The 13,810-nt window shown below is 44.8% G+C and overlaps 1 protein-coding gene across 3 annotated transcripts in view; it reads left to right on the forward strand.

The window, feature by feature from the left end:
- Positions 1-13,275, forward strand: part of COL8A2 (collagen type VIII alpha 2 chain) — a 70,601-nt gene extending 57,326 nt beyond the window's left edge. For all 3 annotated transcript variants that reach the window (XM_033157706.1, XM_033157705.1, XM_033157707.1), the window contains one exon: positions 9,097-13,275. In XM_033157706.1, the coding sequence (XP_033013597.1) occupies positions 9,097-11,018 (1,922 nt within the window). In that variant the 3' untranslated portion in view covers positions 11,019-13,275. The remainder of the gene's footprint in view (positions 1-9,096) is intronic.
- Positions 13,276-13,810: the final 535 nt, after the last annotated feature.

Here is a 13,810-nt window from a genome sequence, read left to right on the forward strand (position 1 = left end):
TGAATAAGTGGGTTCCAATTTCTGCAATGTAGCTGGGAAGAGTATTTTAATCTGCTCCCCTGTTCTGACCTCCCCCCGCACCCCGGCCTTGTTTCAGTGTGTGGGCCACAAAAGGGACTCTTGTGTCTTTTGCCTTGAACTGAAAAATAACTGTGGCAGGGCAGCACGCAGGTCTGAAACGCTGGTGTGGGCCAGCAAAGGAGATACGCTGTAGATTATATGGTGCCCAGTAAAACAATTCACCTTTTGTTTTGCCTAGAGGTGGAATACGACTCCCAGGAGCCTTTGCACTTCTGCTGGCTCAAGTGGGTTTGCATTGGCGGAGGAGCCTAGGAATATGTCTCTGTTTGAGTGCTTCCTTTGATTGGCTTGCCATCGTGTTCATGCAGGTGTTGGTTTGGAGAGCGAGACCATTGGACAGGAAGCCTGGTGTGCTTTTCAGCTGAGGAAAGTCAGGCAATCAAGGCAGGCCACCCAGAGAGGAGAGGAAACTGGGGCCCAGGCTGGCAGGACATTGTTTCCTGCTGCAGTAGCCTGAGTTTTTGGTTTTTTCCCTTTCCTCTGGGGTACCTGCTGGAGACAGCCACAGCTAAAGGCAGGATGTTGAGTGGAATGGATGTGCCATAACAACGTCCCCTTCAGGAAGACAGAGGATGCGACACACTCACGTTTAGTCTGCATCCAGTGCATTCCCACTTCTGGTCTGGGAAGCAGCGTACACATGATGTTAGCACAATCCATGTATATCCCGCAGTTTCTTAGGAAATACTGCATATTGATGCATTTTCTCCCAAGGCAGCTTTGATCCAAATTGAGAAGAGCAGCCAAGGTGCACTTTAAGCTGATAATGTGTACACAGCCAGAGTATGAATTGGCATGCTGTTTCATTTGGCTAGTGGCTTTAGGTGGGGTAGTTGTATTTTGCTTGATGGAGGGAGGCTCCCTCACTCTTTTATTTTCTTGTTTCTAGCCTGTGAGTTGGTTTGTTTGGTTTTTGATGGGGTAATTTATATCTAACTTCATTGTTTATGGCAGGGGTAGCAATCATGGTTCCCTCCAGATTTAGTTTGTTGCCAGTTCTACCTCAGCAAGTGTGGCCAAACATCAGGGATGACTGGAGTTTGTGGTTTAAATATATATGTGGAGCACCTGATTCCCACTGTGCCACCGTTCTCTGTTAGTGCCGTGCTGTTTTCAGGATTAGCAGTCACTAATCAGCACAGGAGGATACAGACAGCCCAAGACATTTTGCTTTCTGAGGCAGAACAGTAAATTGCCCCATTCTCCTTCCCTCCCCCTAAAGTGTGCATTATGTATGTGTTATTTTACCACCTGAGGCAGAAAAATCCCATGAGAATCTCTCTCTGGGAGATATATTCCAATAATAATAAAACAAGAAACCAACTGCTGACCTTTTGTAACAAAGGACTGAGGCATCAGCCTCACTCTACCTAAAGTTAGGGCAGACCCTAGAGGAGGGGCTGAAATATAGGTGTGGTTGCCTTGTTCCATTTGGCTAGTGAATCATCAGTTTTATGATCACACAGTGGCCTATTCAGCCGTGTCTCCCACCCAAGGGCCACATCCCATATTGCACAGGAAGACTTCCCCAGAAAAGAAGAGAGTCTGGCTCACGCACTTGGCAGGCAGCAGCGGTCTTCCCATCCTAAAGGTGTCAGACATTCAGCTGGGCAACATATTACACCCAGTCTGTTTTTTAAAAGATGTTATTAATTTAGTTTTCTTTTAAAATGTGTGACAATCAGCATGTTCACAGGAAAGGGCTTGTAGCTCAGTAGTAGACCGCATGACTTGTGTGCAGAGGTTCCTAGTTTTCATCCCTGGAATCTCCAGACAGGGCAAGGAAACATTCTTTCCTGAAACCCTGAGCAGCCACTGCCAGTTGGTAAGTAAGGGCGGGAGTGATTATGTTTGAATTCAAAGCTGGATTTATCAAAGCAATATGAGAACCAAAACAGGCATCCTTCAAAATTCACACTTACCCAGATTTTGCAGTGTAGTTCTCCAACAAACAATCCGTGGGCCATGGAAACAGATGTTCTTCAGACCTTCTCAGGTGATTCACCCAAACCTTGGGAAATTTACTATTAGATTTACAAAAGCACACAAGCAGGAAACACAAGCCTGAGGAGGGTACTGACATTTAGGCCACTGCATCCCTTTGCCCCCTCAGATGGAGGTGAATTATAGTTATTAATTCTTTTACTCCACACCAAGACTGATGACAAGGTCAAGTTAAAAACTTCTAGGCTTGTAAATAAAGCCACTGCTGTTAAAACAGTGTAAGTAACTTGGCACCGGTGAAAACTGTCTTTTGGTAAATACTCCTGCTCTGCCCTAAAAATGAGGAAGTTTGTGACTGCTGCAGGCTGGGTGTGAAGGGAGGATTTTCAGGTCACAGGCTACCACTGTGAGACAGCAGGTGCTCTCCAGTTGCAGCAGCACAGCTGGACTGCAAAGGGGCTTCCCAGTCATTGTTGGGGGGTACAGGGGGCAGTACAGTATGAAATCCAGACAGGCTTCTCTGGCTGACAACAGACAAAATCAGAGAAGTAATCAATGTTCCCTGGGGACTGCTTCACCCTGAACTGGAGACACAGCTTTGCTGAACCTTGCTGGAGACTGCAGGCTTGTTATCTAGGTTGGTAAAGTCACATGGACAAGAGAAAACAGATCCAGAGGTGTAGATCCCTGAAAGAGAAAGGCCCTAGTGGTAGAACATCTGCTTTGTATGCCAAAATCCCAGGTTCAATCCCTGGCAGCTCCAGGTAGGGTGGGGAGAGACCCCTGTTTGAAACCCTGGAGAGCTGCTTACCAGCCAGTTTGGAAAATACTGACTGAGTTGGGTGGATTGTTTGTCTGCCTTGGTATAAGGCAGCTCCCCGTGTCCCTGGGGCTTGAAGAGACTAGATTTACCTCCCTGTCTGCAAAACAAGAGGCATAAGCACTTGCCCACATGGCACCTATGTTTTGGCACGCCTGATAATCAGATGTCCTGGGTTGCTGGTGATGCACAGGAGGCTTATAAACGCAGACAAATTAAAGTGAATGAAACCTGGCAAATGTTTAAGTGCTGTTCCCCATCTTCACAACCACGTAAGAGTTCACATTTAAAAAGTTATCAGCAGCGCTTTCCAAAGATGCTTCTTCATTTGTTACATTCTTTACACAGGGAATATTGGTGTAGAAAGCATATATACACTATCATAATGTATATATGCAAACTGGGATATTTACCTAGAAAAGGTAAAATTTGTATAAAACTTCTTGCAAAAAAATAAACCCTCAAAGCATTTTTGGTAAACAATGTTGAGGGTTTTTTTGGCAATCAAGCAGTATATAAATGTTACGAAATGATATTAAATAAATAAGATTCAGTGGAATTTGGGGAAGGAAAGTGGCTTAAGCTATAGATAGGTGGCATGGCACTCACAAATGATGTGGTATATGAGATTTAGGGCTGCTGGAGTCACCAACCTTGTGGGGCCTGTGGACACAACTGCAAACTAGAGAAATTGTCGTGGACAGCACAACACAACAACCAACCACACACCACAGCCTATTCTGCTGATTACAATGGAATGCTTCCCTCAAAACTAATTTCAGGAAAGGGAGGGGAGGCTCTGGGGACCAGGGAAATCTTGCCAGGCACATCCCGGAAGTGGTGTATCATAGTGGCTCAGAGACAGTTACAAATCAGGCAATCCCCAATTCACTTCTCATGTCTGCCATGAACTCCATAGGTGGCATTGGACAAGCCACAGTCTATTGCTCAGCCTTCCTCCTCTGCCACGTCCCCATCTGCAAAATGGAAAGATACCACTGGTGTACCTGACAGCAGCCTTTGCCAAACTGGTGCCCTCCAGATGCTTTGGTGTGACTCCCATTGGCCTAGCCAGCACAGACGTTTTGGAGAAAAGGCAGCCTTACAGAGTTGTTGCAAAGACTGCAGCTAGGTAATGTACATAAAACATAATATAGATATTAAGGTCCCCCATGCCTACAAAAGATTCTACTCTAACTTCTTTTTTGCCAGTATGCTTGGGACTGCCTCCCCTCGCTCTAAACCTACCTTTTCTTTGAAGTCTTTGACTCAACCCTCTAGTTCCTCCTGCTCTGTGCCAACTGTTGCTGCCTTGAGGAGGACTGCCCTTGATGAGAGTTTGGAGACTGCAGCTAGTGTAAAATGCAGCTGCTAGGTGGGTCAGTGGGACAGCCAAATAGGATCATGTGTCCCTTGTGCTGAGAGCTCTGCACTCCCTCCCTCAGTACCTGCCAACCTGAGGCAGCTGCCTCACTCTATCTCATGGTATCTGTTCCATTTGGTGATAAAACAAGATGTTCCTGGGCATCATTCCAGAATACATGTATTGCTGATGCATAATTACAATTTATAGAACTGTGAGAGAGTAAGGGAAAAGGTATCTCTACCCAGGTGTCTTAAAGGCTAGCAGAGAAGATGGGCATCTCTTGCACAGGAATTACTGCTCAACCAACTAGGCTCATCAGATGTTTAAATGTGGTATGTAAGGAGGTTAAAAGACACACACACACCCTTCTATGTAGCGTTAAAGGGAGCAAAGGTCTTCTTTTCTTTTCCCCTGCCTTTTCCAGCTGTTGTGAAGCTCTTATCTGAACTGCAGCCAAGGAGAACAAAACAAAGCACAAACTCCAGCACAGCCTTACTGAGAAGTAACATTTTTGGCTGCTGATGGGCTGAGATTCAAGTATCTCTCTGTGCTAGTGTTTATTTCTTCCAATGTGTTCTTGTTGCCACTGAGCAGGCTGAGTTTGTGAAAACAGCAGGCAGCAGGCAGCAGCAGCAGCAGCAGCACACCCTGGGTGAGGAGCAAAAAAAGAAAGAAAGAAAAGCTGATCAGACAAGGAAGGAAGATTTGTCCAGGTTTTAGAACTAGGCTTTTCCACCTCCTTCCTCCCCTTCACTCCCACTCATTCTCTAGCTCAAGCGTGGAGTACATCACTCCAGCAGCCCCCCCCAAAAAAAACTCTACACCTGTGGCCCCACCCACAAGAGGGAGAAAGTACCTGCACACATGCTCTTTTTCCAAGGGCTGACAGATCCAATGGAATTAACTGGAACATTGAAGAGCCAGTCAGTTTAGAGTAGACAGTACTGAGCTAGATGAACCAGCAGGGGCGTAGCAAGGTAAATTGGTACCCGGGGGCAAAAAAATTTTTGTCACACACCCCCCCCCCAGAGGTGTAGGAAGGTCAGGTGGTACCCGGTGCAGAAAAATTCTTCTCACCCCCTCATTGATTCGCCCCCCCCCAAAAAAATGGTTTTACGTTATTTCATATTTTCTTACAAAGGAATAATAACAAGTAATAATAATAAAACTTTTATTTATATCCTGCCTTCCCCGGCCAAAGTCAGGGTGGCTAACATCAGATACATAACATTGGTATAAAATCAAACAATTAAATTACCTCCTAAAAACATCTCAAAATCAAATTAAAGTCTAATTAGATGGCTTTCCATAGGGTTAGGGTTGGGAACAGTAAGTGCTCCACTGAAATGAAATTTCAGCCTTCACGACATAGGAAAACAGCCAAGTAAACAGCTATTTTAGTGGAGGAGGGTCAAGATATTAACCGATATATACATGAAATTTCATATATAGCTATATAATCCCTAGTATAGTAAGATAAGACCTTTGGAGCAGTCATTTTTTTAAAAAGTTTTTTATGAACCGCCCTAGTGGGGCAGTAATTGTTCCTTGATAATTTGTCACCCCCTTCATTATGGAACATGGGCCGAACCGCCCCCTACACCCCCCCTTGCTATGCCCCTGTGGACCAGTGGCCTGACATAGCTTCCCGTGAATGTGCAAACACTTTGCATTTCCCCCAAGGACCAACTTACAGCATGGTGACTGCTCAGAAAAGACAAATGTTCTGGGGACATGATAACTAACTATTCAAAATGCATGCAGAGAACATACTCTGAATGTGGAAAATATGCACGTTGAGTTCACAAATAAGAAAGTAAAACGAGGAGGCAGGCATAGAGGCTTGAACTAGAGCCCTGGCTTAGCCCCAGTGCCTTTTACAAGGCAAGAAAAGTATATTGCCTGAGTAAACACTGGGGGGACAAATATGAAGATGTGAATAGCTTCATGGTCAGGTGATGGCCATAGCCAATGGAAAACTGCTGGTGCTTTATGTAACACCACCACCTAGTGTCTGTTTCTGGAATTTGCAATCTTTCAAAGTCACAGTTTCTAAGTTGCAATATCAAAAGGCCTCCAAAGGCAACTTGAGGAGGAAGCTTGTCTAGTTCCACTTATTTTTGAGACACAAACAGAACCACGGGAACAGAACTACAGGAACTGGGAAAGTCTAGATGCAATGAAAACATAGGGGTTTGCCATGATCCTCCAGAGGAAGCCAGGTACAGGGTGGTTTTCAGGAGAAAGTTGCCACAGTCTGAATCAGGAGCATAATCCAGATTGGGGCCTGAGGCTGCTTTTTCTCCATAGTAAATGCAGACAGGTTAAGTGTGTTTATTAAAGTGTGTGACTAAATAAATAAATAAATAAACGTTTTATTATTTATACCCTGCCCATGTAGCTGGATTGCCCCAGGCACTCTGGCTGGCATTTGGTCTGTGACCTAAATTCTCCACCTGTAAAATAGAATCAGTGAAAGACCTTGCAGAATTGTTCAGATGATGAACATTTTGAAAATGAAATCAGATTTCTTCTCCACAAACACATTTTGTGCTGCCAACACAACCAAGTGTCGAGGCTTTTTTTCTGAAGTCTACCAGGGAGTGGGAGTTGATTGCATATGTGCTCACTCCCAGAAGCAGACACCATCCCTGCAACTAAAACACATAGCATGTCAGGGTGATGGTTAGATCAATCTTTTTTGCTTTTACGTGCAGAGGTATTCTGCTTCTACCATCACCTTTAACTAAGCCTACCTCCAGAGCAAAGCAAAAAATAAACTTCTCCTAGCAGGTGCCTAGCAATAACATTTTTTATTTAATTGTTCATGACTTGCAGTGTCAGGAAAAACTTCGGCAACTGATTTTCTTGAAATGGCTCTTGATGAGGATTTATTCTCAGAGGCATGGGTCTGGTTTTAGAAAATAATTGATGTAGTGCTTTTGAGTATTCACAGCACTTCAAATACATTCTCCATTTTTTAGTATATTAATTCTTGCAACCTTTTAAGGTAGGCCAGTATTATTATCCCCACTTTAGATGGGAAAGTGGGGGGGGGGGACTATGACTATACAGTATGAGTGCAAAAGCCTTAGTGTTTATGCATCACTCACAGCAGCTAACTAAAATCAAGAATGAAATACACTAAAACAAAGAGCCTCCCATAACAGTTAGAATGTGAAGAACAATCCCATTCAAGAAGAGGCAGAGCTCAGATGTTAGAGAAATGGGGGCCACCCATTTAAGAAACCTTCCCTTAACACCCACCAGGCTCCCCCCCCCCTTTCTTGGTGGGTGTAGCCTTTAAGCACTAGTTGAGGTTCTCCTCATGCCTCAATGGGAGGGCATAAATCCCCACACAAACACTGTTGCTGTTGAGCACACACTCTGTTTCTGCGGCGAGACATAATTCTTTTGAAATTGGATCACATTGGGGCTGCAGTGTCCCAATTTCTCCGTGCTAGCGTCCCCGGTTTGGTTTTCCTGTCTGCTTTCCTGACCGGCTAAAGTTGGCAAAGTTGCATCTGTTCATTCCCTTTCCATCTCTCTCCCCCACCTCCCAATTCCTTTTCATAAGACTGGTGTGTGTGTGTGTGTGTGTGGTTTTTTCTTTCACTCTCATTCCCTCCTCTTGTAGGCCTGACTGCTTCCTTGTTCTGATGACCTAGAAAGCTAATTCTTCTCAAACTATTGACTGCAGCATAAGAACATACTGAAATAATTTTCCTCGGGAAAGCATTTTTTCCGGGCGCCGAAAGAGAAAGAGGGAAAAAAAACTTGCTTGAGCATACAAGCTTAAATGGCTCTCTTTGGCTGCATTACTACAGTGGCCACTTAAGAGCTATATGGGCAAGGATTTCCTGAGATGCCTTTGCAACCCTAGCTAGGACAGTGGATGTGGGCAAGGCCTTTGATAGGCAGATAAGCCGCAAATGTTTCTACTAACAGGAGGAGAGTAACATCAGGAATGTCTGGTGCTAATTTTTTCAGATTTGAAAATAAGATAAGTGTATTCCATACACTCACCTACTGGAATGAGGGCTGCTTTGTCAATGCCATCTGGGTCTTTTTCCTCGCATGTGTGTTTCATTTGCAGCATTAGTCTCCCATTGGCTGAGGGAAACAGTTTAACAATGGCCAAACCTCTGGAGACTTTCTTTCTTTTGAAGAGATGGTGTTGATCCTGTCTATCGCTGCATCAAGACAGTGCTTAAACAGAAGTACAGGCAGGGGGAGTGGACTCAAACTCAGCATCGTTGTACAGAGTGAACAAAGGCTCTTTTACATCACTCATGAGTTTTAGGGGAACACCATGGCATTTAAAAGAATGTAAGTTTAGCACAGTTTCAACAACAGAAAAGCAGGAGAGGCCTGTCTGAGCACTGTTCTTTGCTTTGTGCATCTTGCAAGCTAGGTTTCTTTAAGGATGTAGTTTTCTTAAGCGGCTTGGTATCTCCCACCAAGCCTTTACCTCCATCTGTGACCCTCTCGTACAGTAGCTTTTGTGTATGCAGAAACATAATCACTTGCTCTTATTTTGGAGTTGTCTGGGTTATGCTGTTTACTTGTCACAATGCAGAAATGCAGCTAATTATTCCAAAGGACCTCAAATCTAAATACATATTTGGAAATATTACGTTGTGCAATGGCCTTTGATGGCATCAATGTGTCGACTCAAGACTTTCAGGCAGCAAAGGTTGTTACCTACCCAGATACTATGTTCTGAGAGCAATAGAAGGAAGTTTCACCAATAATGGTGATGGGAGCCATTGGTGGTTGGAGCTGAAGAGGTGGCATGCATCTACATTTCCCTTGGCTTACAAAATGTTAGTTGCCAGTCCTTTCTTTCCCAATTCATACTGATGTGTCCCTCTTCTCTTCGCAGATATGCCACCACTGCTGCCAATGGACCTCAAAGGAGAACCTGGACCTCCTGGAAAGCCTGGCCAAAGAGGACCTCCTGGCCCACCTGGCTACCCTGGGAAACCCGGCATTGGCAAACCAGGGCTCCATGGCCAACCAGGCCCTGCAGGTCCACCTGGCTTTTCTGGCATTGGCAAACCAGGCATCCCAGGGCTCCCTGGCAAGGCAGGTATGAAAGGGATGCCTGGAATTAATGGTGAGCCGGGCATGAGAGGAGACCAAGGGCCACGAGGCTTGCCAGGCCCTCCAGGAGTGCCTGGACCAGCTGGCATTTCTGTGAACGGAAAGCCAGGCCCAACAGGAAGCCCAGGCCTGCCAGGATTCCGGGGGGAGCCTGGCGCCAAAGGAGAGCCCGGTCCCCGTGGTGAGCGTGGCATGAAGGGTGAAAATGGAGTTGGGAAGCCAGGGTTGATAGGGCCGCGGGGAAACGGAGGCCCTCCAGGCCCTGCAGGACCTCCAGGGCCACAGGGAATTGGAAAACCTGGACTTGATGGGTTGCCTGGTGCTCCAGGTGGCAAAGGTGAGCCAGGGCTTCCAGGAGAGCCAGGGGTCAGTGGGCAGCCTGGCCCTATGGGCCCACGTGGCCCACCAGGTGTGGATGGAATTGGTGTGCCGGGGGCAGCTGGTGTGCCTGGACTGCAAGGGCATTTGGGCCCCAAGGGAGAACCTGGTCACCGTGGCCTTCCTGGCATGCCTGGGCCTACAGGGTATGGGAAGCCTGGGCTGCCTGGCTTAAAGGGAGATCGTGGGCAACCAGGTGTGCCAGGAGTCAGTGGAGAAAAAGGGGAGCCCGGAATGGATGGAGAGCCAGGCGAAATGGGTCCCCCTGGTATCACTGGGGCCCCTGGGATTCCTGGTTCTATGGGTATGCCAGGTAAACATGGCATTCCAGGCCCTAAAGGTGAAGCTGGACCAAGTGGGCCTGCAGGGCTGCCAGGTATACGTGGGGACCAAGGGCCTAGCGGTTTTGTGGGGAAGCCAGGGATTCCTGGGGAGAGAGGATTGCCTGGACCACAAGGGATGCCTGGCCCAATGGGCCCCAAGGGGGAAGGTGGATTCGCTGGTCTCCCTGGGGTCCCAGGGATTACAGGGCCCATAGGCCCAAAGGGGGACTCGGGTATTCCAGGGCAACCAGGCCTCAGAGGCTCATCAGGGATACCAGGTCTGCAAGGCCCTTCTGGTCCAATGGGACCCCAAGGTTTACCAGGACTGAAAGGAGAGCCTGGCCTCCCAGGCCAACCAGGAAATGGCAAAGTAGGGGAGCCGGGTATTGTAGGTCCCAGTGGGCCACCAGGGGTTCCAGGAAATCCTGGATTAAATGGGCTTCCAGGACCACCAGGGCCACCTGGACCCCCAGGAGCACCCGGGATGTTTGATGAGACAGGGATTGCTGGCCTCCACTTGCCAAATGGAGGTGTAGAGGGAGCAGTTCTGGGGAATGGCAAGCCTGGGAAGCCGCAGTTTGGCCGAGGGGAACTATCTGCCCAGATGGTACCTGCCTTCACTGCCATCTTAACATCGCCATTCCCAGCCTCAGGAATGCCAGTAAAATTCGACAGGACTTTGTACAATGGTCACAATGGCTATAACCCAGTGACGGGAATCTTCACTTGTCCCATCTCTGGCATCTATTACTTTGCCTATCACGTGCACGTTAAAGGAACTAATGTCTGGGTGGCACTTTACAAAAACAACGTGCCTGCCACCTATACCTACGATGAATACAAAAAAGGCTACTTGGACCAAGCTTCTGGTAGTGCAGTGCTTGAACTCAAAGAGAACGACCAGGTCTGGATCCAAATGCCATCGGATCAAGCCAACGGTCTGTACTCCACTGAATACATCCATTCATCTTTTTCTGGATTCCTTCTCTGCCCTACATAACGGCTGTTGGGCATACCTCCTTTAATCCACTGTAGCCATAAACTTCTCCGTTAAAATAAAAATAAAAAACAGTGTCACTGGGAAGATGGTGAAAACCAATGGTGTGTGGAACCATTTTGACCAAGCTGAGAAGATAATTTGAGAGAAAAAACTTTGCTGTTGTTTTCAGTACCATCTTTGTATTCAGAATTTAGTTTACCCTAGTGACTGCACATCGACCACAGATGCTAACTTGAGGATTAGCTGCCCGTCAATTCTCTTAGGATGCACGGAAGGCATGTGATGGACAGCAGCACTTGGGGATCTGCAGGTTGTGTGACGTATCAGCTTAAGACACCACCTTCCAAATTTAGCATTTGTTCACTTTTAATCTTTCTGCTCTAAAAGTGTGATTCAAGTCAGTCAAATTGTGACAAAATGATGAATTATCAAATTGTGGAATGCTTTGCATGAGCACCTTTTACACAATGCTTACCACATCTTTAAATCATGCCATCAGAGGTATATGGGGAAAGGGATGGCAAGTGAAACATATTCCAAAGCCAGAGACTTTTGTGATCCTCTACAAAAACAGGACTCCGTAAAGTGCACATGCTTGATAGTCCCTAAGCAAATCAAGTAGCTAAATATCCATCATGAGTCAGCAGCCTAAAAAGATAGTTCTATGAACGCTGTTGTCTGGCAAACCCAGTGTAAAGTCACTGCAGATATAGGTTTAGTTGCTACTAGCTTGACTTGAGAAAGATTGAATTGTGTTATCTTCGAAGTGCCAGTTAAGAGACCATTTTCTTCAGGATGTGTAAACTTATTATTTGTTCAGGGTGGTGGAAGTACCCAACCACCATAAAAATGTTGATTTTTTTTTAAAAAAAGCAGATTTCATACTAACTTTCCATTCAATCATTTCTACAATGGTGCTATTAGCTACTTAATGTTATTCAGTATAGTGCAATATCTATTAAAAAGGTGCAAAGTTTTATGTGATTTTGGAAAAGAATAATTTGTCTTTTCTTACCACTTTCTCTCAATAATGCTTGAAATGTCACCTGCCTTACAAGGTTATTCACAGATTTTGGGATAACTGATCATGTGTACAGCGCTTTCAGAATTGGTAACGCATACCCTTAAATTGCTGAAGAGTGAGCTCTCTCATCTTGGAGAAATATGCTGTTTTGGTGATACCACATAAAAATAAGCAAGAGCCTCTTACTGTTTAGGCCTGTTATGAAGAAAATAGATAGAATTAATCCAGTCCATAGTTCAAAGAGCTTCTTTTCAAGTGTCCAGGATGCCAACAATACGGCGAAAGTGGTTCAGTACAATTTCCCAGGTTTAATGTAGATAAAGGTATTTAAGCATTAAAATGCAGTGAACTTTAAATTTGTGAACAAGTATTCTAGGGCGACGGTTGAGAGAGAAAAAAATCATCACATTTTGGTTTGTAAAAATAACTAACACTGATAGATGGATTCTGGACAATTGAAGTTTAGGTCACCTGCTATTTCAGCTGTGCTGCCAACTGCCTCTTCTTCTTTCCTTCATTTAACTTAAACTTGTATGTCTGATTTAGACACAAGCAAAGATTTCTGATTCCATCTGATGTTTTCTAAATTCCTGGAGAGGACAAGAATGCCAAAGGCACACTCTGCTTGCAATAACAACTTTGGTTTCACATTGGGTCACCACAGGCTAAAACTGAAGAAGCCAAGTGCACACATTTTCTACGTGCCTAATATTGGAACAAGGGTTCTAAGAGACTGGTACTCTAAATTTAAGTCTATTTTCCTGTGAAGTAGAGTATTAAGCTTCCATTTTTAACACCATCAGATCTAAGAAAATGTGTTACTATTTAAAAGTCAGATTGGCAGAGATGGAAAGTGTGGTGGATAAGCACTCTAACAGCAGCAGAGAATCACATAAACCCCAGAATTGCTCCTGGGTGTGTTGGTACACAATTTATTTATACTGTGTTCTAACACAGAGATAACCTCTTTTTCCAGGTCCTTTGGAGATTCAACATTTGTGACCTGGCTAGTAAGACAGAAAACACAATGACAAAAATCACATTTATCTCCAAACAGAAAAGTTTCATGGGTACTGTTCTGCACCCTCAATCTTGTCTTCTCTCATACAGGGCATAACCCTTCTGCATTTATACAACTTTTTAAACTTCATAATATAGAGGCTGTTATTACACATAGGAAAATGAAGTGTGGGATGAAGAGGCTGATTCACAAGTCATGAGTTAGCTTTTTTTGTGCAGTGCCAGATATTGTCTGTGACAAAGTTTGGGGTTTTCTTGTTGGAGAGTATGTGGGAATTAGGTTTCAGTCAGCAGAAAGATCAGGTTTGGAAACTACTTAGAACTGTGCATTACAATATGCATTTTTATATACAAATTCTCTCTCTTTTAAAGAAAAGAAGTTTGCCTCTAGTAACTTCATTGCTAACCTAGTATATAGCGGATTTTTAGTTTTGTAAATACTTATGTTACATGCACTGTTTCATAGTAAATTTGGTTTTAAAATGCACTCTTGTTTTGTGATCAAAAACTGGTTTTCACTTTTGAACTGAAACTACAGTACTTGATTGTATTGACCCAACATCAATAAATCTTATTTTACAAAACGATTTGCATTTCACATTACTGCCTGAAAAAATCATGCCAATGTAAATATTGTTTGTTTGGAAGTCACTTTGGGTTGCCTTGGGCAATCTAAAGCGACTAGCAAATTCAATAAATAATAATAGTAATTATTATATTTTCACTCCTTGTCTTTAGAGCAAGCCTG

Source organism: Lacerta agilis, chromosome 8 (assembly GCF_009819535.1).
Source record: "Lacerta agilis isolate rLacAgi1 chromosome 8, rLacAgi1.pri, whole genome shotgun sequence".
NCBI classification, from domain to species: Eukaryota; Metazoa; Chordata; class Lepidosauria; order Squamata; family Lacertidae; genus Lacerta; species Lacerta agilis.